Raw genomic sequence first — 25,745 nt, forward strand, 5'->3', positions numbered from 1 at the left:
GAGCACTTAAACAGAATTCAACAGTCCGAACTAAATACATTTAAACCTAGGTCTATGCACGAACCAGTAAAGATTCAGTGTATAAATGATTTAAAGTAACAATAACAAATGTACCAGATCCACGATATAGGCTAAGATCAACTTTAAACAGCACAGGGATAGGAACTGTTAAGTTCAACACTACACACAAACTAATACAATGACACTGTGAGCCGAGAAATGGCGAAGACCACTTTCAGCCGACCATGACTCAAACTCACAAGTACAAAGTAATCGTTGTAGTAATGAGAACATTTCAAATCCATTTCATAATAGCAGCAAAGTAACTCTATTTCAATTCTTAAAAACAGCATGGCTTTAGGGCACAGAATAATAATTTTCATTACTATAACCAAGTAAGTACGATGTAACCGGGAGTTGAGTAATGGTCAAGACCACTTTCAGCCGACCAAGACAAACTCACAAATACAAAGTAATCATTGGAGTAATGAGAACATTTTCAATCCATTTTATAAATAGCAGCAAGTTAACTCTGTCAATTCCCAATAAAAGCCTGGCTTTAGGGCTAAGGCTAATTATGTTCATTACTATAACTATGCAAGTACTATGTAGCTGTGAGTTGAGTAATGGTCAAGACCACTTTCAGCCGACCAAGATTCGAACTCACACGTACAAAGTTATCGTTGTAGTAATGAGAACATTTCAAATCCATTTCTTAATAGCAGCAAAGTTACTCTATTTCAATCCTCAAAAACAGCATGGCTTTAGGGCACAGAATAATAATTTTTATTACTATAACCAAGTAAGTACGATGTAACCGGGAGTTGAGTAATGGTCAAGACCACTTTCAGCCGACCAAGACTTAAACTCACAAATACAAAGTAATCATTGGAGTAATGAGAACATTTTCAATCCATTTTATAAAAAGCAGCAAGTTAACTCTGTCTATTCTCAATAAAAGCCTGGCTTTAGGGCTAAGGCTAATAATGTTCATTACTATAACCATGTATGTACAATGCCATTGGGAGTTGAGTAATGGTCAAGACCACTTTCAGCCGACCATGACTCAAACTCACCAGTACAAAGTAACCGTTATAGTAATAAGAAATTTCGAAATACTTTTTAAAAAACCAGCAAAGTGATAGTTGGATTCGCTCAATAACAGACTGGCTCTAGGCCAAGGTTGATAAAATTGATTGCTTTAAACATGCCCTTACATTACCACTGCAAACCAAGTAATTGTCAAGACTACTTTTATCCGATGTTCATTTGTTGTCCTAATAAGGACAGATTTAGAGTTTAACATCAGAAATAAAGTAAAGATATTACTCGAACCACTGAAAACCATGTCACATTAACAGATGCACCAGCATATATGACAGTTTTTCAACAATTAATTTCTATTTGATGAGCAAACATGGTTAATAATATAACCATGTGAGCACTTAAACAGAATTCAACTGTCCGAACTAAATACATTTAAACCTAGGTCTATGCACGAACCAGTAAAGATTCAGTGTATAAATGATTTTCAAGTAACAATAGCAAATGTATCAGATCCATGATATAGGCTAAGATCAACTCTTAACAGCACAGGGGTAGGAACTGTTAAGTTCAACACTACACACAAACTAATACAATGACACTGGGAGCCGAGAAATGGTGAAGACCACTTTCAGCCGACCATGACTCAAACTCACAAGTACAAAGTAATCGTTGTAGTAATGAGAACATTTCAAATCCATTTCATAATAGCAGCAAAGTAGCTCTATTTTAATTCTTAAAACCAGCCTGGCTTTAGGGCAAAGAATAATAATTTTCATTACTATAACCAAGTAAGTACGATGTAACCGGGAGTTGAGTAATGGTCAAGACCACTTTCAGCCGACCAAGACTTAAACTCACAAATACAAAGTAATCATTGGAGTAATGAGAACTTTTTCAATCCATTTTATAAATAGCAGCAAGTTAACTCTGTCAATGCTCAATAAAAGCCTGGCTTTAGGGCTAAGGCTAATAATGTTCATTACTATAACCATGTATGTACAATGCCATTGGGAGTTGAGTAATGGTCAAGACCACTTTCAGCCGACTATGACTCAAACTCACCAGTACAAAGTAACCGTTATAGTAATAAGACATTTCGAAATACTTTTTAAAAAACCAGCAAAGTGATAGTTGGAATCGCTCAATAACAGAATGGCTCTAGGCCAAGGGTGATAAAATTGATTGCTTTAAACATGCCCTTACATTACCACTGCAAACCAAGTAATTGTCAAGACTACTTTTATCCGATGTTCATTTGTTGTCCTAATAAGGACAGATTTAGAGTTTAACATCAGAAATAAAGTAAAGATATTACTCGAACCACTGAAAACCATGTCACATTAACAGATGCACCAGCATATATGACAGTTTTTCAACAATTAATTTCTATTTGATGAGCAAACATGGTTAATAATATAACCATGTGAGCACTTAAACAGAATTCAACTGTCCGAACTAAATACATTTAAACCTAGGTCTATGCACGAACCAGTAAAGATTCAGTGTATAAATGATTTTAAAGTAACAATAGCAAATGTATCAGATCCACGATATAGGCTAAGATCAACTCCAAACAGCACAGATTTAGGAACTGTTAAGTTCAACACTACACACAAACTAATACAATGACACTGGGAGCCGGGAAATGGTGAAGACCACTTTCAGCCGACCATGACTCAAACTCACAAGTACAAAGTAATCGTTGTAGTAATGAGAACATTTCAAATCCATTTCATAAAAGCAGCAAAGTAACTCTATTTCACTTCTTAAAATTAGCCTGGCTTTAGGACACAGAATAATAATTTTCATTACTATAACCAAGTAAGTACGATGTAACCGGGAGTTGAGTAATGGTCAAGACCACTTTCAGCCGACCAAGACAAACTCACAAATACAAAGTAATCATTGGAGTAATGAGAACATTTTCAATCCATTTTATAAAAAGCAGCAAGTTAACTCTGTCTATTCTCAATAAAAGCCTGGCTTTAGGGCTAAGGCTAATAATGTTCATTACTATAACCATGTATGTACAATGCCATTGGGAGTTGAGTAATGGTCAAGACCACTTTCAGCCGACCATGACTCAAACTCACCAGTACAAAGTAACCGTTATAGTAATAAGAAATTTCGAAATACTTTTTAAAAAACCAGCAAAGTGATAGTTGGATTCGCTCAATAACAGACTGGCTCTAGGCCAAGGTTGATAAAATTGATTGCTTTAAACATGCCCTTACATTACCACTGCAAACCAAGTAATTGTCAAGACTACTTTAATCCGATGTTCATTTGTTGTCCTAATAAGGACAGATTTAGAGTTTAACATCAGAAATAAAGTAAAGATATTACTCGAACCACTGAAAACCATGTCACATTAACAGATGCACCAGCATATATGACAGTTTTTCAACAATTAATTTCTATTTGATGAGCAAACATGGTTAATAATATAACCATGTGAGCACTTAAACAGAATTCAACTGTCCGAACTAAATACATTTAAACCTAGGTCTATGCACGAACCAGTAAAGATTCAGTGTATAAATGATTTTCAAGTAACAATAGCAAATGTATCAGATCCATGATATAGGCTAAGATCAACTCTTAACAGCACAGGGATAGGAACTGTTAAGTTCAACACTACACACAAACTAATACAATGACACTGGGAGCCGAGAAATGGTCAAGACCACTTTTAGCCGACCATGACTCAAACTCACAAGTACAAAGTAATCGTTGTAGTAATGAGAACATTTCAAATCCATTTCATAATAGCAGCAAAGTAACTGTATTTCAATTCTTAAAAACAGCCTGGCTTTAGGGCACAGAATAATAATTTTCATTACTATAACCAAGTAAGTACGATGTAACCGGGAGTTGAGTAATGGTCAAGACCACTTTCAGCCGACCAAGACTTAAACTCACAAATACAAAGTAATCATTGGAGTAATGAGAACATTTTCAATCCATTTTATAAATAGCAGCAAGTTAACTCTGTCAATTCTCAATAAAAGCCTGGCTTTAGGGCTAAGGCTAATAATGTTCATTACTATAACCATGTATGTACAATGCCATTGGGAGTTGAGTAATGGTCAAGACCACTTTCAGCCGACCATGACTCAAACTCACCAGTACAAAGTAACCGTTATAGTAATAAGAAATTTCGAACTACATTTAAAAAAACCGGCAAAGTGATCGTTGGAATCGCTCAATAACAGACTGGCTCTAGGCCGAGGGTGATAAAATTGATTGCTTTAAACATGCCCTTACATTATCACTGCAAACCAAGTAATTGTCAAGACTACTTTTATCCGATGTTCATTTGTTGTCCTAATAAGGACAGATTTAGAGTTTAACATCAGAAATAAAGTAAAGATATTACTCGAACCACTGAAAACCATGTCACATTAACAGATGCACCAGCATATATGACAGTTTTTCAACAATTAATTTCTATTTGATGAGCAAACATGGTTAATAATATAACCATGTGAGCACTTAAACAGAATTCAACTGTCTGAACTAAATACATTTAAACCTAGGTCTATGCACGAACCAGTAAAGATTCAGTGTATAAATGATTTTAAAGTAACAATAGCAAATGTATCAGATCCACGATATAGGCTAAGATCAACTCCAAACAGCACAGATTTAGGAACTGTTAAGTTCAACACTACACACAAACTAATACAATGACACTAGGAGCCGAGAAATGGTCAAGACCACTTTCAGCCGACCATGACTCAAACTCACAAGTACAAAGTAATCGTTGTAGTAATGAGAACATTTCAAATCCATTTCATAATAGCAGCAAAGTAACTCTATTTCAATTCTTAAAAACAGCCTGGCTTTAGGGCACAGAATAATAATTTTCATTACTATAACCAAGTAAGTACGATGTAACCGGGAGTTGAGTACTGGTCAAGACCACTTTCAGCCGACCAAGACTTAAACTCACAAATACAAAGTAATCATTGGAGTAATGAGAACATTTTCAATCCATTTTATAAATAGCAGCAAGTTAACTCTGTCAATTCTCAATAAAAGCCTGGCTTTAGGGCTAAGGCTAATAATGTTCATTACTATAACCATGTATGTACAATGCCATTGGGAGGTGAGTAATGGTCAAGACCACTTTCAGCCGACCATGACTCAAACTCACCAGTACAAAGTAACCGTTATAGTAATAAGAAATTTCGAACTACATTTAAAAAAACCGGCAAAGTGATCGTTGGAATCGCTCAATAACAGACTTGCTCTAGGCCGAGGATGATAAAATTGATTGCTTTAAACATGCCCTTACATTACCACTGCAAACCAAGTAATTGTCAAGACTACTTTTATCCGATGTTCATTTGTTGTCCTAATAAGGACAGATTTAGAGTTTAACATCAGAAATAAAGTAAAGATATTACTCGAACCACTGAAAACCATGTCACATTAACAGATGCACCAGCATATATGACAGTTTTTCAACAATTAATTTCTATTTGATGAGCAAACATGGTTAATAATATAACCATGTGAGCACTTAAACAGAATTCAACTCTACGAACTAAATACATTTAAACCTAGGTCTATGCACGAACCAGTAAAGATTCAGTGTATAAATGATTTTAAAGTAACAATAGCAAATGTATCAGATCCACGATATAGGCTAAGATCAACTCCAAACAGCACAGATTTAGGAACTGTTAAGTTCAACACTACACACAAACTAATACAATGACACTGGGAGCCGAGAAATGGTCAAGACCACTTTCAGCCGACCATGACTCAAACTCACAAGTACAAAGTAATCGTTGTAGTAATGAGAACATTTCAAATCCATTTCACAATATAAGCAAAGTAACTGTATTTCAATTCTTAAAAACAGCCTGGCTTTAGGGCACAGAATAATAATTTTCATTACTATAACCAAGTAAGTACGATGTAACCGGGAGTTGAGTAATGGTCAAGACCACTCTCAGCCGACCAAGACTTAAACTCACAAATACAAAGTAATCATTGGAGTAATGAGAACATTTTCAACCCATTTTATAAATAGCAGCAAGTTAACTCTGTCAATTCTCAATAAAAGCCTGGCTTTAGGGCTAAGGCTAATAATGTTCATTACTATAACCATGTATGTACAATGCCATTGGAAGTTGAGTAATGGTCAAGACCACTTTCAGCCGAACATGACTCAAACTCACCAGTACAAAGTAACCGTTATAGTAATAAGAAATTTCGAACTACATTTAAAAAAACCGGCAAAGTGATCGTTGGAATCGCTCAATAACAGACTGGCTCTAGGCCGAGGGTGATAAAATTGATTGCATAAACATGCCCTTACATTACCACTGCAAACCAAGTAATTGTCAAGACTACTTTTATCCGATGTTCATTTGTTGTCCTAATTAGGACAGATTTAGAGTTTAACATCAGAAATAAAGTAAAGATATTACTCGAACCACTGAAAACCATGTCACATTAACAGATGCACTAGCATATATGACAGTTTTTCAACAATTAATTTCTATTTGATGAGCAAACATGGTTTATAATATAACCATGTGAACACTTAAACAAAATTCAACTGTCCGAACTAAATACATTTAAACCTAGGTCTATGCACGAACCAGTAAAGATTCAGTGTATAAATGATTTTAAAGTATCAATAGCAAATGTATCAGATCCACGATATAGGCTAAGATCAACTTCAAACAGCACAGATTTAGGAACTGTTAAGTTCAACACTACACACAAACTAATACAATGACACTGGGAGCCGAGAAATGGTCAAGACCACTTTTAGCCGACCATGACTCAAACTCACAACTACAAAGTAATCGTTGTAGTAATGAGAACATTTCAATTCCATATCGTAATAGCAGCAAAGTAACTCTATTTCAATTCTTAAAAACAGCCTGGCTTTAGGGCTAAGGCTAATAATGTTCATTACTATAACCATGTATGTACAATGCCATTGGGAGTTGAGTAATGGTAAAGACCACTTTCTGGAGACCATGACTCAAACTCACCAGTACAAAGTAACCGTTATAGTAATAAGACATTTCGAAATACTTTTAAAAAAAACCAGCAAAGTGATAGTTGGAATCGCTCAATAACAGATTGGCTCTAGGCCAAGGGTGATAAAATTGATTGCTTTAAACATGCCCTTCCATTACTGTTAATAGTGTTAAGTTCAACACTACACACAAACTAATACAATGACACTGGGAGCCGAGAAACAGAATTCAACTACTTAAAGCTAGGTCTATGCACGAATCAGGAAATGATCAGTGTATACATGATTTTAAAGTAACAATAGCAAATGTAGCAGAGCCACGATTTAGGCCGAGTCCAACTCTAAATAGCATAGGAATAGGAACTGGGAGCAGAGAAACAATTTCAAATAACTTTTCTTATAATAGTAGCGAAATAACTCAATTCTCAGTAACAGGCTGGCTATAGGCCTGAGGCAAATAATGATCATTACTATAACTATGTATGTACAATGCCTCTGAAAGTAACACTAAGTATAATACTGCCATACAGCGAATTATGGTCAGAATATTAAAGTCTAGCCTATAGATTCATCTAATACATACTAGCATAAAAAGTTAAAGTACTTACCCCTCACCGTAGCAACAAATAATGTTGAAACTAACCTCGTCTGAATTTATCACAAATGTAGAATACTTACACGAAAGTCCAAATAAATGAAAACACTAGATTCTAGATCTATTTTGTCCATTGGAGTTGCCCAAAAAGGATCGGGTTGCCCACAGCAAATATGGCAGATGCCAGCACATTTAACGAAACATTGCGCATATTTTCTTTCAAAGTTTTAAGTAAGTTTGAAAATTCAAAGCGTATGTTGGAATTAAACACATTTTCAACTTTTCAGGATCGTGATCCTAGCTAGGTCTAAGTAGATCAACATCTAGATCTAGATCTACTAGAGAGATGAAAAAACAGACTTTTTAAAATACACTTCTGCTAGTTAGTGCGCACCGACCTCACGGAGAGCACTTTTTTGAAAAAAATGTGCGGGTTTACCTGGGTTATTTTTAGCGCACTTTAAAATTTGAAAATAAAAATCCTCAGAGCCAAAAGAAAAATAAATAATAATACTAGCATTAATTAATGACATATTTACTTACCCCTCACCGTCCCGGAACAAAAAAGGTTGTAACTATCCTCGTGTGAATTTTTCACAAGTGAAGCACTATACAACAAGTCCTAAAGTATGAAAACACTACTTTATCCATCGGAGTTGCACAAAAACGATCGGTTCACACTTGGCAAACACAGTAGACTGAGTACATTTTTACAAGAGTGGTCCTTGGTAAATGAACATCTAGATCTACTAAAGAGATGACCAAACCAGATTTTTTAAAATGCACTTCTACTAGAGTTTTTGCGCACCGGCATCACGGAGGTCTCTTTTTTTTTACTAGCGGGTTTACCTGGGTTATTTTTAGCGCACTTTTAAATTTGAAAAGTAACAACTGCAGCGAAGATAAGAAGAGTCATATGACTAACAATTAATTAATACTAGTATAAAAAATTAGATGTACTTACCCATCACCGTTCAGAAAAGAAAACTAGTTGTAAACAAACCTGGTGTTTATTTTTCACAAATGTATCCACAACACGCAGGTTCAAATGTATAAAAACACCTTCAGGAAACACAAGAAGCCAGCACATTGCACGAAACCGCGTAAATTGTCTTTCAAAGTTTCAAGTCAAGTAAGCTGAAGTTAGAAAAATCAAAATTTAATTTGTAATAAAAAAACGTTTTAAACTTTTTTTTTTGTAGATTAAAAAAATAACATCGACTAGAAATATGACCAAATAGCACCTTGTCTGGGCGCCAGAGGACGCACCATGACGTCACCGCCTGATTGAACTTAGTAAAAAAACGAATTAGCGGGTTTACCTGGGTTATTTTTTAGCACATTTTTAAATTTGAAAACTAACAACTGCGGCGAAGATAGAAAAAGTCTTATGACTAATAATTAATTAATCGTAAAAAAAAATTAGATGCACTTACCTATCACCGTCCAGGAGCAAATAAAATAGTTGTAACTAACCTCGTCTGAATTTATCACAAAAACAGCCACATCACGCAAGTCCTAATGTATGAAAACACGCTCATGAAGTAAGCTGAAAAGTTAGAAAATTCAAAATGTATTTTGTAATTAAAAAAAAAAAACGTTTTAAAAACTTTTTACGGGCGTGGTCCTATGTAGATCAACACCTACTAAAAAGACGACCAAAACAGATTTTTAATAATGCACTTCTATTAGAGCTTTGCGCACCGACCTCACGGAGAGCACTTTTTTTAACTTGCGGGTTTACCTGGGTTATTTTTAGCGCACTTTTAAATTTGAAAATTTGAATGGATTTCCTCCAAAAATCGAATGAGGATTACGTGTAAACGAATAGTCAGTGGTGTTTCTTCCAGACTTTTTTCTCCGGCGGGAGGGGGGGGGGGGTAGGGAGCGGAGGGGGAATTTGCTATTTTCGGGGAGGGGGGGGCAGACATTGATAAAAGTATATATTTTCTATATAAATTTCCATTTTGTTCGGGGGGGGGGGGGCTGTGGAATTTATTCGGGATGGGGGGAAGAGATGCCTGGAAGAAACTCGTGTAGTAATGAGAACAGTTTAATTTAAATCCATTTTATAATATCATTAACTGCCCCCCCCCCCCCGAATAGAAGTCTGGAAGAAACACTTAGGCCGTTGACTCCGATTTCAGCCTGCTTTTCTTTTTGGATTTGCTTCCGCTTAGCCTTTTTTTTTTTTACAAACCAAAAAACAAACTCGAAGGCGGCAGTTGTTTGATTTTAGAGTTGTCTCTCCAAGTGGGTTCGAACTCGGGACTTTTCGGTTCGGAAACCATGAGCTTAACGTAATAAAAACAACTTAGGGTCGTCCATAAATGACATCACACTCATAAGGGGGGGGGGGGGGTCCGTAATTTTGTGACGGTTTGTGATGGGGGGTGGGGGGGTGGGTGGGTTCAGATGCTGCGACGGTTTAGTTTTCAGTCACTAATTATGTAGTGACAATGATTTGTGTGTGCGTGTGACAAAAGAAAGGGGCATTTTGTAACATGGTCGACAAAACAAAATTAGCCCTAGATCTACTACTAGCGTAAAGGCAGTCTTGGCTACGATCTAACCAAAGTAAAAACTACCTCCCTCACTTTTTAATAAGCGCTTACAGAAGAGTTGAGATAGCATTAACTCCCCTTTAAAACTGTTCTTCAAAATCGAAATTACTAAGAGTAAAACCCGGATACACAAACATGTAGGGGAAATCACTCTGGAAATAATAGATTTTAGACCTACACCATACCACGTTCTTTGGCTACACTTACAGCTTAGTCATAACTGTGTATAACATCTTTTTTAGTCCAAGTCGCATATGCTCTTGGTTCTAAGAAATCACAATGGAGTATCTAGACAGCAGTGGCGCTATCCGAGAACAACATTATTCTCTAATGTAAGTTAATAAATCATTAAATTTATAAAACATTTAGACTTGGATTTCATGATTTAGAAGCCAAGGCAAGGCCTACTAAAAAATTTAAAATCGACTTAAAAATGAAGGTACGGCCGAGGCTAGTAATTTGAAAAGAAGGTACCTCATTTAAATTTTAGTAATTATTTCACATTTTAAGAAAGATTTATGTTTTGAAAGTCTGGAAAAAGTCTTGAATTTAGAAAAGTGAATTCAGACTTTCAAAAGTCTGGAGAATCGATAGATTTTTAAAAGCCTGGAATGCAGTTTTAGAAACAAAACTTGCCACGAAGTCAATATTTTCAAACTAACAAAAAGGCTAAACTTTAGTGAATTTACTCCAATTTTTTTCCTTGCATTACGTCTAGAGTCTAGAGACCAATGAATCACATTTTTTGTTGGATTGCAGAAGAAACCCGATTGCTTAGTTATTACGTCATTGGAGAAATGGAGATTGTTAGACCTCAGTCTTTTTTTTTTGTTGCGTGGCTGAATGTGTTGCAAGTAGGCCCTATTTAAAACCATTATTTAATGAAAGAATGATCACCCATATTAATCTTGACCTCTTTTTTTCCTTAAGTTTGTCTTAATGTTGCAGGGAGAATATAACAAATTATGAGGGAGGCATGTCAGTGGTAGTCCATGTATAGGCTTACTTTATGTATTTGTATACATAACTCACTAAAATAACCCGCCCCTCCTTGTAACTACGGTCACTGATATCTAAGTGTGAACTCACCATGACCCCCAAGTCCATAGTTGGTACTATTTGGCTGGGGGTATAGTGCAGTTCATGCTATGACATATTAGACAGGCTTACTGATGTCTGGACTACTGCGACCCCTCCACCATGTCTTGGGGGGGGGGGGACGGTAATTTTTAATATCAGACCAAACTTTTTCAGCTAAAAGCCATGTTATCTTTTCCTTTATAATAAAAGCAGATTTTTGCAATTTATTTTCTTAGATCCAAAAAATGTATTAAATTTACACAGATCCTGTTGTCGATGTGGCCTGCAAATAGAACCTAACCCTACAAACATGTGCGTTGACTGTCTTCGCTCAGATGTTGACATCACAGAGGATATACCAAAAACATCGGCTCTTTCATTCTGTCGGGGCTGTGAAAGGTACAAACATTTTAGCTACTGTTACAAATTAAGTATTGCCATTGCCGATCATTCCAAAATCTACTTTGCTCTGATGGGATTTCTTGACCACATAAAACCTTAGAATTCATGATTATAAAAAAATATTTTTTTACTTAGTAAGTATCTTTGCAAAATGCTGAAATTATATGCATTTTACATATATTAAAAATGGTAATAAAGCGGGAAGAGTTAGCAATAGCATTCACACAAATTCTTAACACTACTTGTTTTATTATTATTTGCATAAACCTCACTGCAGCTACCATTTTTATTCTTATTAAAAAAAAATATGTACATTTTTGCAGATATTTACAACCCCCTAATCAGTGGATAAAAGCTGGCTTAGAATCTAGAGAGTTGTTATCTATTTGCTTGAAGAAACTTAAGGGCCTTAGCAAGGTTTGTAATAGTGATTTAAAAAATCCATTTATATATTATTTAAAGCTATAAAATAAACCAGTCTTTTGTAACTATTCGTTGCACCTTTTAAAAAAATAAACAATACATCACATTAACTAAATGAATTAAGTTATATGTTTCTATTTGCAGGTTAAATTGGTTGATGCAGGTTTTGTATGGACAGAGCCCCACTCAATGAGAGTGAAAGTAAAGCTTACTGTACAGAAAGAGGTAGGTTTATTTCTACAGTAACCAAGAAAATAGTTATGTGCCTCAATTCAAAATGGGAACAAAAAGACATGTATAGATTGTTTAATCAAAGGATGTGTAGATATATCCGAGCTTCTCCGTGTTTGTGATATTGGTGAATTATATTGTGACGTATTTATAGTAAAAAGCTCTATGGCCCTGTATGATAAAGTAATTTGAAGTAAGAGCTATGCTTTTTAAAATCTCAACAGTTGCACATTTATTTTTATCTTTATGACATAGGATTTGAGATTCTTGTAATTTTTCTATAACACTAGTTTTTAATGCTGTTAGCTTTAGTTTAAATATTGCTACTAGACAAAAAAGCAACAACACAAAGTTGACACTCTTCCAATAGTCGTAAAAATTAAACTGTTTCTTTGAGTACTGGAGCATTGTGTTAACAATATAATATCAGCCATCTTTTCCTGTTTCCAAATAACAATTGCCACATGTTTTTAACGAGAATGATTTCCATTGAGGTGATGAATGGAGCTCTTCTACAGCAAGTGTTTGTGGTGGAGTATGTGATCCAGTCTCACATGTGTGATGACTGTCACAGGGTCGAGGCCAAAGATTTTTGGCGTGCTGTGGTCCAAGTCAGACAAAAGGCAAGTGACTTACTGTTTAATTTTTTTGTTTTATCGGCCAGTGTTTTGTAAAACAAAAAAATTTAATTTTGTGCGCAAATATTTTTTCTAATCATTATTATAGCTTTAAGTTATATAATAAATAATCACTATATCAAATCAGATTAAGATGTTATTTTATTGATTAGAAGTTACTGTAAATTTATTTAAAAAAAATTTCTACAGAGGTAACTTTTTCTTTTTTATAAATAGAAATAGAAATTCTTTTTTTCTCTTTAAGAAACATTTTCAACATGGATTTTGATGAGTGAATTTATTAAATTTTTGGTTCCAGTAATAATAATATTTATATTTTCCATCATGGAAAACCTGAATGTACATTTTATTTGTTGTCAGACTCATAGCTATGCATTCTGTTTCATACTTTTTCTTTAGATGGTTAGTGACATTACAGATGGTAGTTTTAAATACTCTTTCTACACTACACATTTTATGAATTGTACACAAAATTTTTTAATAAAGTCAACAATGCCGTTCTTTTAAGTGTGACCACAAGAAGACATTTTTCTACCTGGAGCAGCTTATCTTGAAACATAAAGCCCATCGCAGTTCAGTGAACATTAAACCTATGGCAGGTAAACCACCAAAGATCATATTGGTGTGGTCTGCTAATTTCTTCTTAAATTTTTGTATACGATATATAAAAAATGAATATTTAAACAGGATGGCATAAATTGCTTTTTGCAGCTAGGTGTTCTTTTTTTGGTTTATTTGTTAAATAAATTGATTTTTTTAATGCATTAATTTTATTTCTATGTAACAGTATTGATGAAGTTTTAATTTATTCCATATTTGATAGCCCAGATAATTTGAGGGGATATGCACAGTTTTTTCTCTATTTGTTACAATTTAAGATCTGAAGATCACAAAAATATACTCTGTTTCCCAAAGTGCTATTGAGGTTATTATAAATCAAGATTTTGAGTGATTTTTTTTTTTCTATGCACATCCCCTAAAAAATTATGTTAATATATGGGTTTAGGTTTATTCTACATTTTATAGGCTGTATAGGTGGAGTTTGTATAGTGTAATAGTCTAGAATTGGTGTGGGTTTGTTTGATGACATGTTTTTTAGACAATATAATAGAATGGTATTTGTATGACTTTATGTCTTGTATTTTCTCTAGATGGCCTGGATTTTTTCTTCAGTAAACAAGATGATGCTAGAAAGTTGGTTGACTTTCTTCAGACTTATGTGCCTAGCAGGTGATACAACTCATTTCTTACTTTGTTAAAGTTCAAGAAATATTTTAACTGGAGACATCACTGATGAAAAGACTGATTTAGTTTCCACTTTCATTGTATAAGCTATACTTTTTATTCTATTGGAGACTAAATAATGCATATTTATATTTATTTAATTTACAGTTCACATCATTAAATTCATCGTAATACGTCAAATTTTAAAATTAAAAAGCATCTTTAAAATTATTTTATACCATTATGTTTCCGAGAATAGTATATAGTAACACCTGCATTTTTCCAAATTGGTATGGTTACACGTTATTGTAGATTGTTATTCAATTTTTGTTCAGTTAATCAGTAAATCTATTTTTACAGATAGTTATGATTTGCCAAAATAATTCTTTTGTTGATAGTAAAGTATAACTGCGCAAATATGGTTAGTTACAGCATATTTTGACAAAATAAAAATATCATATTTTTTATGTATTTCTGGGTTTTAATTGAAGACCTCAGTGCGAAATGTACTTAAGTCACAAAACAACATTTTGTTTGTTTGTAGGAGCAACTTAAATAAATTCTTCAGTATTACTATTTGTTTATAAGATAAAGTTAAACTAGAGGAATAACGATCAATGCTTGGCTTGATTTTCACAAAAATGTGACTTAAGTACTTTTAGCACTGGGCTCTTCAATTTATAATAGTGGTTTAAATGTTGAGACTACAATGTAGGTGATAAATATTTGGGCAATAGTATTATTCGTTAAAAGCTTATTTTAAAAAATTATCAAAACAAACTCCTTTTTTTTTTTTGCTGCAAATATTTTAGGGTGTCGACAGCCCTGTTTTAAGAACTCTGAATTATTAACTGGATATTTTGTTCTTTCAGGTCTGTGACAGGTAAAGAGCTAGTGTCACATGACATTAGGAACAACAAGTACACTTACAAGCACACTTTTTCTGTGGAGATTATTCCCATCTGCAAAGTACGACTTTTATATATCTCTTAAATAAGACTTATCCTGTTTGTTAAATCACACTTTTATTTTGTTAAGTAAAATCTTTATCCTTCTTTTAAAGTAAGACTTTTATTATTTATTATATTTCTTAAATAAATTTTTTATCTGATCTCTTAAATAAGACTTTTATCCTGTTTGTTAAATCACTTTTATTTTGTTAAGTAAAAAACTTTATCCGTCTTTTAAAGTTAGACTTTGATTCTATTTCTTAAATTAAACTAATCTTATTTCTTTTATATCCTGAATAAGACTTTAATCCTATTAGTTAAATTAAATAAGACTTTTATATTATTTGTTAAGTAAACACTTTATCCTGCGAGATATTTTATAATATCCAAGCTAGAATTAATTCTGGTTTGTAGCATAAGATTCAAAATCTTTCTTAACTGCACAGAAATGTTTTTCTAATAGCAGAATTAGAAGTTATTCCTTTATATAAGAAATGTTTTGAATCCTTGAAGTAAGAATTTTTCCCCATAATAAAGAAACAAATATTCATCTTCACTGATTCATAATATATGAATATTTATACCGTAAAAAATTACAATTAATTGTGAAGTGAAAAGATGACTACTTTTTAGAACGATTGGTCCTTGAGACAACTTTTCTATTATTAAAATAATTGTGAAGTCCCAGCAAGATCCACAAGGAGAGTGGATAAGATGAAATATTTATCACGAGCTGACCCGCGACGTAGCATACACCGCTATCTAGTTGTTTTATTTTCTACAATTATCAACAATTCATAATTTGTGAATTTGACACTACCCCACCCCCCTGTCTCCCCCACCCCGCCCAGTGAAAGCAGCCATTTACAGACGACAGTGAAAATATCAAGCAGAACTTATCTCCACTTAGTTTCAAATAGTTTAAAAACTAAATTACCTGGCCCTAAATTTCAAACCGGCTGTACTATTGTAAACATTTGGAGTGAACCATAGCTCACCTGACAGGTGGGGATGAGGGTGGTGGCTAAGCTGCGTGGTGTTTTCTATGGTCTCCATGAAGAGAATTCTATATATAGATGTGAGGCATTTTACTGTAGTCTTGTTTCTATTGTAGGATCACATCATCTGTTTACCACACAAGACAGCCCAGCAGATGGGGAGCATCAGTCCTCTGTGTATTGTCTTGAGAGTCACCCAGACCATCCATGTGATAGACCCTAACACACTACAGAGTAAGTTTGATACCATTAATATGGCATGACATTACATAGTAAGTTTGACACTTAACATTACACATTAAGTGGGAAACCAATTCTATTGTGGAATCAAATGCCTAGCAGAGTAAATGTAATGTGCTAGATCCTAATACTAATAATAGGAATGCTACATCATTTTTGATTTTTAATTTTTATATTGGAGTGGGAAAGGGAGGGGGCTATCATGGGACCATCTTTTTAAGCTGACTACAACTTACTTAGCTGTACTCTCTGTCTCAGGGGCATCTGCCCCATCAAACCTGTTCTTAAAATCCTCAAACACTCCCCCTCCCATCGATGCCCTTAGAATCAAGACAAAATTACAGGATGGAAAGGATTCACATAGGGCAAAGAAATGAGGATGGTGAAAGACAGAGCAGGATGGTGAAATATGGTCAGAGAACCAGTGGCCCTTATATTGGTCTATGAGGACTATAGGACAAAGTTCCCCTTTCTGACCTAATGATCGATAATGCATTTGAAGTAGAGTTCATGTTTCTTGATCTCAGCATACGAAGTGATGGTGTGGCCAGCATTATTTCTAGCCACCTTTATTTTCTCTAACTTATCAGGTACCCGTCAGAGTTGGGTAGGCTCAGTGGCATCATGCAGACTCAATTACAGACCGAGATCCAAATTCAAGAATTTTGGATGGCAGTCAATCACTCTACCACTCCCCAGGGACAGAAAAAGTTGAACTTTAACAACTCACTGACCACAACAAATTGTTCTTTCTTCCAGTGGGTGAGCTGAGCTCTGCCAACTACTGGAGACAGCCCTTCCAGGCCCTGGTGTCACCCAAACAGTTGATAGAGTACATGGTCATGGAGGTGGACATTGTGTCTGACAGGGACAGGCCCTTCCGTCATAGGATGTCTACTAAGGTTTTTTTTGTTATTATTTATATTATTGTGTAGGCTTTTAGGACAGTGATTCTTAACCTGGGTTTGATGTACCCCAAAGATTTGGTGAGTCAGTCTTATGGGTTTGGTGGAGGCCAAGACACACCCAATTCAAATGATTAGTGTTCGGATTTTGTCAGTGAAGACGATAGAACAATTGGGAAGGGTTTGGTGAATGCGCATATGAAACTGGTGGTGTTGGGTACCTTAAAAAGGTTAAAAACCACTGTTTTAGGAGAATGTTTTTTGTGTTGTGATTTAAAATTGTATATTTAGCGGTAAGATTTTTAAAATAAAATTGCTTTGCAGGAATGATTTTTTTAGAAAATTTTGTTTGTTAAGAAACATTTGTAAAATTAGTTTTGTTGTTGGGCATAATTTAAAACATTTTATTTTAATATCCTGACAGCATGTTTTAGCAGATGTCTATGTGGCTAGGATGAGCGACCTGGGGGTCAACGAACAACAGTTCCACTGCCGTACACACCTGGGTCACATTCTGAAAGTTGGAGACACAGTTCTTGGGTAAGCCTTTAGTATTTGGGCACTAAAAAAAGTCTTATATTGCCGGTATTCAACATAAAAAGAAAGGATCATGTTTCAGCATGAAACAGCGAAGAGACAATATAAATAGATGTTACTTGTAGTTTTTTAATGAGAAACTAAAGAATCCACAAAAGTTTAACATTTTTATCCTCCACCTCTCCAGATTTGACTTCAGCAATGCTAACTTAAACCATCAGCATTTTGAGCAGATGAAAGCTGACAAGATACCTGATGTGGTCAGTATTTTTCAGTTGCTTATCTTAACAGGCTTTTAAAAAAAATTGACTCATAGAAATAACATATTGTTCTGGTTATTAATTTTTAATGCAGTATGGAAGATGTATGGAGTTACAGACTTCTGGAAAATCAATAGGTTTAGAGTTGATTTTTAAAAAAAACATAAAAAAAAAAAACAGGAAATTTAAATGGAAAAAAAACGTGTGTAGTTTTTAATATAAAAATAGTTTTAAAAAACATGGGTGAAAAGGCCTAAAGTAATTCTCCACTCAACATTTTTTTCACCTCATGCAGCATTGTGCCACCTTTGTAGAAAATCTTTATGTACTACTACTACTTGAGGGCTTCATTCTTCTACTGTATTCACGGGGGGGGGGGGGTCTGAGATTTATTTTAAGCACAGTATTAATAGGAAAGTTATCATGGCAGTGCCTAGTTCTCTGCAACTGTGGGGGTGGTAAACTCAGTTTTAGATTAAGTTTTACAATAATTTGTTGGGGTTCAGATCATCAGGAAAAGTTTTACTCTAAGATAATACAAATCATTCATGTTTACTTGTTTTGATGAGCTTGACACCAATGTTATAGTGTTACTCCTGTATTGAAAATACATAAATTTTACTATGAAAAGGATTTGATCTTCTGCCTTTAAAACTATCAACAACTGAGTTTCTTTGTTGTAACTTTTGATTCCTTGTCTTGCATTGTTAATGTTTCTAGATTGTATTTCATCTGTAATGTTAATGTTTTAAACTTATATTTTACCTGTGTTTCAAATGTTTGTAATCTGTATATTGGCTGTAATTCAAATGTTTCTAACCTATATATTAACCCTATAATGCATATGTTTCTAACCTGTTTATTTACCATGTAAGTAGAATGTTTGTAACCTGCAATTTAACCCTGTAATGCTGTGCAGATATTTTTAACCTGTAATTTAACTCTGTAAAGCAGATGGCTGTAACCTGTTTTAACATTGTAATGCAGATGTTTCTAACCCTCTAATGCTAATGTTTCTAACCTTTATTCAAACCCTCTAATGCAGATGTTTCTAACCTGTATTCTAACCCTATAATGCAGATGTTTCTAACCTGTATTCTAACCCTCTAATGCAAATGTTTCTAACCTGTATTCTAACCCTATAATGCAGATGTTTCTAACCTGTATTCTAACCCTCTAATGCAGATGTTTCTAACCTGTATTCTAACCCTCTAATGCAAATGTTTTTAACCTGTATTCTAACCCTCTAATGCAAATTTTTTTAACCTGTATTCTAACCCTCTAATGCAAATGTTTTTAACCTGTATTCTAACCCTCTAATGCAAATGTTTCTAACCTGTATTCTAACCCTCTAATGCAAATGTTACTAACCTGTATTTTAACCCTCTAATGCAGATGTTTCTGACCTGTATTTTAACCCTATAATGCATGTTTCTGACCTGTATTTTAACCCTCTAATGCAGATGTTTCTGACCTGTATTTTAACCCTATAATGCATGTTTCTGACCTGTATTTTAACCCTATAATGCATGTTTCTGACCTGTATTTTAACCCTGTAATGCAGATGCTGATCAAGAAAGTGTTTGACCACTCCAGGAGGTTGAGGCGTAGAAAGTGGAAGCTGCACAGGTTTGATGGTGCTGATGCTCTTGAGACAGAGAGTACAACTAAGTAAGTTGTTGTCTGCTTCAGGAAGACAGTCCCTTGATTGTCTACCCCCCTCCCCCAATCCATCTGTCTAGATTATATACACAGCGGTCCTGGTTTAGCTAATATGTAAAACAGTCCTCTTTTAGTCAGTAGTATTCAGAGCAGATCCCGTCTAGACAGCAATAAAGTTGATCCCATTTAGACAAATAGTATTCAAACAAGTTGTTAGAATCCTCACAACTAAAAGACATTTGCCAGTACAGTGGATGTTTCGACCCAAAGTCTTTCAGCAGCACACAATAGTGTGGTTAACTACTAAACAAAATTGACAAAAAGTGACATATTTTTGGACTTAGCTCGACAGTAAAAACACATTTTGTGTTTAAAAAACATGATGAAGAGACGCATGTTAGATCACTTTGGTGTTTTAGGGTAGGGGTTAGCGAAGTGGTATGGGGGGGGAGGGATTGTAGATGAAAGATACCTATTCATTTCAACCATCAGGTGCTTGAGTGCCAAATCATAATATGAGCAAAGACAACAATAGAGTAGACATCAACATTTAGACATATGTAGAACATATAGTATGACAATTGTAGGGTATTAAATTCATGATTTAACTTGCCCTGTATTTTTCCACTCAGAGACTACAATGATTTCTTGGATGATTTGGAAGAAGACCAGGGACTTCGTGAGAATGTCAATATTTTCAGAGGTAGGTGTTACCTGGTTGACCAGATTCCACTACTATTTCATTGGTGGTGTCATTGTGGTAGATTTTAGTGGTGGTGTAATGGTGGTAGCATTATAATTATATGGGTAGTATCATTGTAACATTTTATTGGTGGTGTAATTGTGGTAGCATTTAGTAAGTGATGTCATTGTGGTACTTGAAAAAGTGTTTTGCTTAAAGGAGCATGTTCAAAAAATATCTTTCTAGAAACAAATGGTAAGTTAATATCTCTGAAGTTTTAAAAATATTGAGTCAGAGTCATGAATCACTGATAAGTAGAGAATAGATTTCTCAGATGCACAAAAAAAATGTTTAAAAAAAAAATCAAATTGTGTTAAAATGGGAGATAATTGAGAAATATTATTTTGTGTTAAAAATATAAAATAATTGAAAGTTTTTTTTTAATGCGTCAAGAACCGGAAATAATTGAAAAACAAATGTTTGTTTGCTAGATCCCACCAAGATCTCTGTTGAAGAAGACACGGATGATGAAGGGGCTCCACAGATAAGCCTGCAGGAGATGCTGGAGGATCTACACATCTCTGAAGATGCCACAGGAGGAGAGGGGGCCCCAATGATGGAGTAGGCGTTGGTACTAAGGGGAGGGGGGCCCATTGATGGAGTAGATGTTGGTACTAAGGGGAGAGGGAGCCCCAATGAGACATTATTGGGAATAGAGAGGGGGCCCCAATGATGGAGTAGTTATTAGCGGGAATAGAGAGGGGGCCCCAATGATGGAGTAGATATTAGCGGGAATAGAGAGGGGGCCCCAGTGATGGAGTAGACATTAGTGGGAGTAGAGAGGGGGCCCCAGTGATGGAGTAGGTATTAGCGGGAATAGAGAGGGGGCCCCAGTGATGGAGTAGACATTAGTGGGAGTAGAGAGGGGGCCCCAGTGATGGAGTAGACATTAGTGGGAGTAGAGAGGGGACCCCAATGATGGAGTAGGTATTAGCGGGAATAGAGAGGGGCCCCAATGATGGAGTAGGTATTAGCGGGAATAGAGAGGGGGCCCCAGTGATGGAGTAGACATTATTGGGAGTAGAGAGGGGGCCCCAGTGATGGAGTAGGTATTAGCGGGAATAGAGAGGGGGCCCCAGTGATGGAGTAGACATTATTGGGAGTAGAGAGGGGGCCCCAGTGATGGAGTAGACATTAGTGGGAGTAGAGAGGGGCCCCAATGATGGAGTAGGTATTAGCGGGAATAGAGAGGGGGCCCCAGTGATGGAGTAGACATTATTGGGAGTAGAGAGGGGGCCCCAGTGATGGAGTAGACATTAGTGGGAGTAGAGAGGGGACCCCAATGATGGAGTAGACTTTAGTACTAAGGGGAGAGGGGAGTAGTTATTAGTGGGAATGGGGGAGAGGGGCTCTGTTGATGGTACATTGTAGACATAAGGATATATAACCAGGCATTTACTGGTGGATGATGTGATAGCATTACTAATAATGGCAGATAAAGTTTTAATTCTTGAAACTGTTAGAGGAATTGGGGTTTATATTACCCATTATTAAGATATTGTAAAAATGTTTGTATACAAGTTAACTGAAATAAGTTATTTGTAAACATTGTGTGTTTTATGCTTCAACCCTGAATTCACCAAATAAAAACAAATACCTTATACCTTTCCAGATTTGAGTAAATTTGTAATTTTTTTTTTTGCCAATAGTGTAGTTATATATGTAGAAAGTTTGTAAGGCAAATTGAGTGAGTTTTTTGTTTGCTTTTAACTGTTGACAAAAGCTGCAGAGTCAAAGCTAGTGTTCATGTAAGACAGTGTTTCTTAAACAGGAAGGCGAAGCACACTTAGGTTTGCCGTCGCCCCTCCTGGGACACAGGCAAATGACAAGAGCTTTCCAGGCGTCTCTGTCCTGTGCTAGTCTCTCCAACTGTCCCCAGGTGTATCCGATCTTCTTGGTGTCTTCTTCCAGGTCACGTCTCCAGGTCTTTCTTGGTCTGCCTCTCCTCCTGCCTTGTGGATTCCAGGTGAGGGCCTGTCTTGTTATCCAGGATACAGACTTCCTGAGTGTGTGGCCAATCCATTTCCCGTTTCTCTGGAGGATCTCTACTTCAGCTGGCAGTTGATTTGTCCGTTGCCATAGAACATCATTTCTGAGAGTTTTAGGCCAGCGAATTCGCAGGATCTTTCCTGAGGCATGAGTTTATAAATGGTTGTATCTTCTTCTTATTTATAGCAGTTATTCTCCATGTCAAACCATACTGGAGATGTGAATCGTTTCACAGTAAATTCAGTAATACACAATAAATATAAATATATATCTCGTTTTTTTTTGCCTCGGGAGATAATGGATTGTATAGGTTTTTTTAGTCTTGACGTTTAAACGATGTGAAAAAAATAAAAATAAAAAATATATTAACGTCAAAGGAAATATAGTTTTGGTTCCCCCAAACATTTACATCTTGAGAAAAAGGTAGAAAAAAACACTGCATCGATATTGAGGGTTGTATGTAATGTAAATGGTGTGGGGAGGGGTAGTGTGGAGTTGGGAGAAGGCTAGGTGCAGTGGTATGTGTGTTGAGTATGGAAGGGGTGATTTGAAGTGTTCTTGCAGTTGCGTGTATAATGGAGGTAGCCGAGATGGGTAAGGGTTCGATCATTATTGTTGACAGAAAAAAACCACGTGTTTTGTTTTTTATTTTTTGCTATCAGAGCGGCGGAAAAATAAAAAATAAAGCTTGAAAAAATTTCTGAAAATAAAAGCTTTTTAGAATAAGTGTTATTAAAAGTTGCACATCTAGAGGACTTGAAAATAACTTTTTGTGTTTTTTTTTCATGCCTAAATTATAGCCTGAAGTTTCACTTTTGTGAGACAAACATTGATTGGCTGTACAACTGAGAACTCCGTGATCGATCTTCTGAAAACCCCACTTTATAATAGTTTCTACTGAAAACTTTGCCGATAAATTTTAAAAATAATTTATTTTTTTAAAACCACTTGACCTAATTCTGCCATATTTTTTTTTTTTTTTTACATTTTCCGCATTTTTCAGTGATAAAATGAAAACAGCCAAATTGTTTTTGACTTTTAAAATTTTTGTGTAGTTTTCGAAAATATCAAAATAGACCAGATCTTTAGTAAAAGTCCGACAAAAACCTCACAGTAAAGTTTTTAAAACTACATTTATTTAAAAAACATGGCACTTGATTTTAAAAAATATTTTATAAGCTACTCGAGACATCACGGTTGCATCCCTTGGGTGGTGTGCTGGAGGAGTGGGTTGACGTTGTGTGGGTGGTGGTTGGGTAGGTTGGTTGTTGGCTGGTGAGGTGTGTGGATGTGAGGTGTGGGTGGTGGTTGGGTAGGTTGGTTGTTGGCTGGTGTTGTGTGTGGATGTGAGGTGTGGGTGGTGGTTGGGTAGGTTGGTTGTTGGCTGGTGTTGTGTGTGGATGTGAGGTGTGGGTGGTGGTTGGGTAGGTTGGTTGTTGGCTGGTGTTGTGTGGGTGGTGGTTGGGTAGGTTGGTTATTGGCTGGTGTTGTGTGTGGAGGGGAGGTGTGCTGTAGGTTGATCGTGGGGCGGAGGTGTATGGATGTGGTAGCATTTTGGTGGAGGTGTGTGGATGTGTGTGGTGGTTGGGTAGGTGTTGTGTGTGGATGGGGTGGAGGTATGGTGTACGGTAAGTAGATAATTATGGTGGATTTGGTGGAGGTGTATGGATCGGGTGGTATTATGGTAGAGGTAGGGGTGGAGGCGTGTGGAAGTGTGGGTGGAAGTATGTGATGAGGTGGAGGTGTATAGATAATGTAGAGGTGTGTAAACGGGGGACGGGGTAGAGGTATGTATTATGTGTGGGTTGGTGGGTTGGTGTGTGAATAGGGTGGAGGTGTGTGTGTGGGGGGTGGAGGCGATATATACGTAGTTCGACTATGGGGGTCATCGGTCTAGTGGCAGTGCTTTAAATATAAACTAGAACGCACAACTACTGAGAGCATGATAAATACATGTTGTTTTCGACTAGTTCAAGCATTTGTTGATGATGAGTTAACATATTGATATTATACGCCAACAACGACACGACGCATTTTCCTTTTGTTTTCCGATAACGCTAATAGCGCAGATTTACTGCTGGGCTAATTTTAGCACACAATTCTCGTGACGTGTTGCGTCATGTTGACATTGATCGGGGAAAAAATCTGGCTATTGCAGGAAGATAGTTGTAAACATTTCTCACAATAGCAGTACACGTTGTATTTTGTGTACGTATGTGACGTTAAAGTTCAAAATCCACATCCACATGTGCAGGATTCTAAATATGTAGTAACCCTTTTTAGTAATTTTCCATGAATTCTAGAATTCTACTAGATTCACCCAGATAGTTCTTTTTCATAGGGCCATCCCTAATGACGTCAATCTTTTAAAAACTATTTTTACCCCGCCTCAATACCACTCTCCCCACCGTCACACACCTTCCCTGTAAACTGACGTCACATCTCAAACATACCTCGTCCCTCTGAATTAAATTATTTTTAGCTGACCTCCGTCAACATTGAGTGTATTCATGCGTTAATTTTTGTTACAATTTAAAAAAAACCCACTTCTTTTAAACGCGAAATAACGGCTAAAATCAGCTTTTTATTATTACTTTTTACAATGCATGAGTATGTAGTCACAGTTTTTGAACCCGCCCCTTTCCCTCGTCAAACACAGAGTTTCTTCCAGGCATCTCTTCGGGGAGGGGGGCCTCCCCCCCCCCCCGAAGAAAGTCTACCGCCCCCCCCCCCACCCCCGAACGAGATGGATTTTATATAGTAAACATACACTTTTACTAGTGTCCGCCCCCCCCCCCCCCCCGAAAAATGTTGACCACCCCCCCCCCGAAAATTTCAAAAGCCCCTCCCCCCCCGGAGATAAAAGTCTGGTAGAAACACTGGTCATACATAATCATAATAAACCACCCCCCCCCCTTTCCAATAAGAGTATGACGTCATTTATAAACGTGACCTTACCTGCAACAACTTACCTGGACACAGGTGACCATCTACCTGTTGACAGCCTGACCCACAGGTAATGTTATGACGAAATACCTGAACACTGAAACCTACAGACCAGTGGTTCTTAACTTTTTTAGAGGTACCGAACCCCACCAATTTCATATGCGCATTCACCGAACCCAACATACTAGTTATATCGTCCACACTGACCAAATATTATCGTGAGTCATATAATGTGTGTTTTGAAATTCGTCTTACCCCCGAGACTGACTCACCGAACCCCTGAGGTTCGATAAAATTTAGGTTAA

At 36.1% G+C, this 25,745-nt stretch overlaps 1 protein-coding gene across 1 annotated transcript; it reads left to right on the plus strand.

The window, feature by feature from the left end:
• Positions 1–10,346: 10,346 nt before the first annotated feature.
• Positions 10,347–21,102, plus strand: LOC131928407 (60S ribosomal export protein NMD3). The gene is made up of 15 exons (XM_059284438.1): positions 10,347–10,545; positions 11,558–11,692; positions 12,019–12,112; positions 12,263–12,343; positions 12,844–12,972; positions 13,496–13,586; positions 14,139–14,217; positions 15,084–15,180; positions 16,276–16,393; positions 17,159–17,301; positions 17,729–17,844; positions 18,029–18,101; positions 19,666–19,772; positions 20,396–20,466; positions 20,937–21,102. Exons 1-15 carry the CDS (start codon positions 10,493–10,495, stop codon positions 21,068–21,070), a joined length of 1,521 nt encoding a protein of 506 aa, XP_059140421.1. The 5' UTR covers positions 10,347–10,492; the 3' UTR covers positions 21,071–21,102.
• The last annotated feature ends 4,643 nt before the right edge of the window (positions 21,103–25,745 follow it).

The sequence above is a fragment of the Physella acuta genome, unplaced genomic scaffold (genome assembly GCF_028476545.2).
Source record: "Physella acuta isolate Inbredline_101_S28 unplaced genomic scaffold, ASM2847654v3 ptg001498l, whole genome shotgun sequence".
NCBI classification, from domain to species: domain Eukaryota; kingdom Metazoa; phylum Mollusca; class Gastropoda; family Physidae; genus Physella; species Physella acuta.